At 66.2% G+C, this 2,504-nt stretch overlaps 1 protein-coding gene across 1 annotated transcript in view; it reads right to left on the reverse strand.

Annotated features, from left to right (window-relative positions):
* ANKRD13D (ankyrin repeat domain 13D) overlaps positions 1-2,090 on the reverse strand; it is a 12,958-nt gene extending 10,868 nt beyond the window's left edge. The window contains exons 1-4 of the mRNA XM_007450441.1: positions 1,929-2,090; positions 1,216-1,351; positions 971-1,095; positions 50-95 (exon numbers count right to left, since the gene is read on the reverse strand). Of these exons, the coding sequence (XP_007450503.1) occupies positions 50-95; positions 971-1,095; positions 1,216-1,351; positions 1,929-2,018 (397 nt within the window). The 5' untranslated portion in view covers positions 2,019-2,090. The remainder of the gene's footprint in view (positions 1-49; positions 96-970; positions 1,096-1,215; positions 1,352-1,928) is intronic.
* Between the last annotated feature and the right edge of the window lie 414 nt (positions 2,091-2,504).

Consider the following 2,504-nt stretch of genomic DNA (forward strand, 5'->3'; position numbering starts at 1 on the left):
CCCTACGGCCCCAGCCCAGGCCCCTGAGAGCCAAGAGGTCCCCACTCACCCCAGCTGGTGAACTCCCACTTCATCTCCACGTAGAAATCGGGGGCCTGAGATAGACCAGAGCACCGATCAGGGCCCTGCCTGCAGCAGGGCCCAGCGGGCCTGGGAAGCCCCTTGTCCACAGGCCCCCTTCTGGGAGCCCAGCCCTTCCCTAACCAGGGATCAAACCCAGCCCCCCACAGTGAAAGCACGGAGTGCCAACCAGGGAATTCCCTCAGTGAGATGCGATGTGCCGCCGTGGTCCAGCTTTGCCCCCAACCCAGCCAAACCCCACCCAGTAAAGGGTGGGTGGGCCAAGTGGGGCCTGAAAGGTCTGCAAATCATCAGGCTATAAGCATCGGCAAGCCTGGGGCCAGGCTCAACCTGGCCACTAGCCCACTGGGGGTCCCTGGGGGAGCTTCTGCCCCCTCTGGATCCCAGAGTCCTCATCTGCAAAGGGGGCATAGTGACCCCCTGGGGCCCTGCCCCTGGGATGGAGGGCACAAGGTAGTGTGCTCTCCCAGTGGGGGACCCCCTGCCCACCCACTGTGTGCTTTGAGAAGGGTGGACAGGAGTCCAGGCCACGTCCACTAAGTTGGATGAAATCCTCCTTTCAGTAAACCTGCATTAACCAGGAGACCCATGATCTAAAGCTCTGTTGAGATTTCTAGCACTAGGGGACCCTCTACGCTGGCAAAAGGATTTCTCTCCACAGGGAGAAAAGCCTCATCCATGTGGGCCTGGTTGCCTCTCTTTCCTACATGACCCTGGGCTGGGGTCAAGAGAAAGGGACCTCACTGACAGTGTCAGGAAAGCATGCTGCACAGGCTGGGTGCCCTTCCAAGGCCAGGCCCGGCAGGGTTACCCCACATAGTCTGTCACGGTCCCCTCCATGGCGCCCCACACCCCCCGTTACTGGCCACACCTCTACGTCCTGCTGTACCTGGCGGAGTTTGTTGAGCAATTCCGGAATGCCAGCCAGCCTCTGCGTGGCCCTCTGGTAGTCCCGATACTGGAGTACCAGCTGCACCATCTCAGGGTCCCCAGTGCTGACTGCCTCCTGCAGGACTGGGGGCACTGGGCTGCTGAGGGGAGCTCTCTAGATGGCTCCAGGCCTGGCCATTCACTCCCACACACCACCACCCGCCGTTGCCAGCCTCAGGGCAGCCCCTTTGCCCTCTGCAGTACCTGCCCAGCCCTGGCAGCTCTCTTTGCCCACGTTGGCATTGTGTCGAAGGAGGACTCTCACGGACTCCAGGTTCCCCAGGGACACGGCCAGCTCCAGGGGGGTGCGCCCCCGGGGGTCTTCCTGTTCGATGTCGTGCTGGGGGAGATGAGACACTCAGCACAGGGCAAGTAAGGAGAGGCCAAGGCAAGAAGGCCACTGGGATGAACAGGGTTGGGAGTCACTGCAGGAAATAAGGACAGCACACAGGTGGTGGAAATGGCAAAGGGTGGCCTGAGTGTCCTGGCAAAGGAGGAGAGAGGGTAGGTGGGAAAGGCCTGCCCACCTCTCCTGCCCTCTGCGGGGGACAGAGCTGGGGGCCTGGTGGTGGTGGTGCGCAGGGGCGGGGGTGGGGTGGGGGGAGCGCCTGGTCTGCTAGCGGTACAGCTGCCGATGTCAAGAGTTTGGACTGACTTGGGGACCAGTACCGGGCTGCTTTTCTCAGCCTGGCTTAGGGGTGGTGCGGCGCGAGTTCGGAGGCTGGATGCAGTGTGAAGTGGGGAGACCGACAGGGCAAGGCCCAGCGCTGGGAGCCGAGGCCAGAAGCCCAAGCTCGAGGGGCAGGTGACCTCTCTTCTGGGCCGGGAAGAGGGAGCCGGGCAGGCGGCCTCCCGATGCAGACCACAGATTTGGGTGGGGGACCAGGAGGACGGCCCGGACGCCCGATGGGCCTCACCTGGCGGCTGTGCAGCGCGGCCTCCAGTTCGCGGTGCCGGTTCGCCCAGACTAGCCGATGCAGCGGGAAGGTGGGGCCCGGGCCTGCCATGCTGGGCCTCAGCGCCTCATCCCGGGCGAGCCGGCGGGCGCGGCGGGGGGGGGCCGGCGCCCCCCCCCCCCCCTGCCGATGCAGGGGACACGGGTTCGTGCCCCGGTCCGGGAAGATCCCACATGCCGTAGAGCTGCTGGGCCCGTGAGCCATGGCCGCTGAGCCTGAGCGTCCAGAGCCTGTGCTCCGCAACGGGAGAGGCCACAACAGCCCCCGCGCCCCCGCGGCAGTGGCGGCAGCGGCGGCGGCGCAGGCAGAGGGGAGGGCGGGTTCGGCGGGCGGGGCTGCGCCGAGGCGGGGCGGGGCGTCGGGCCTGGCGCGCCCTTGCTTCGCAGCCACAGAAACTTCAGCCCGGCCGGCGCTCGCCGGGGGCAGGCGAGGGGTGCTGCCCAGCAGCCCTGGTGACCACGTGCGCCAGGGCAGAAGCCAGGACCTGCGCCTCAGCCCGGGTCTCAGCCGGGAAGGGTCTGCGGAGGGCGTTCCGGA

This window comes from Lipotes vexillifer, unplaced genomic scaffold (genome assembly GCF_000442215.2).
Source record: "Lipotes vexillifer unplaced genomic scaffold, Lipotes_vexillifer_v1.1 scaffold1477, whole genome shotgun sequence".
NCBI classification, from domain to species: Eukaryota; Metazoa; Chordata; class Mammalia; order Artiodactyla; family Lipotidae; genus Lipotes; species Lipotes vexillifer.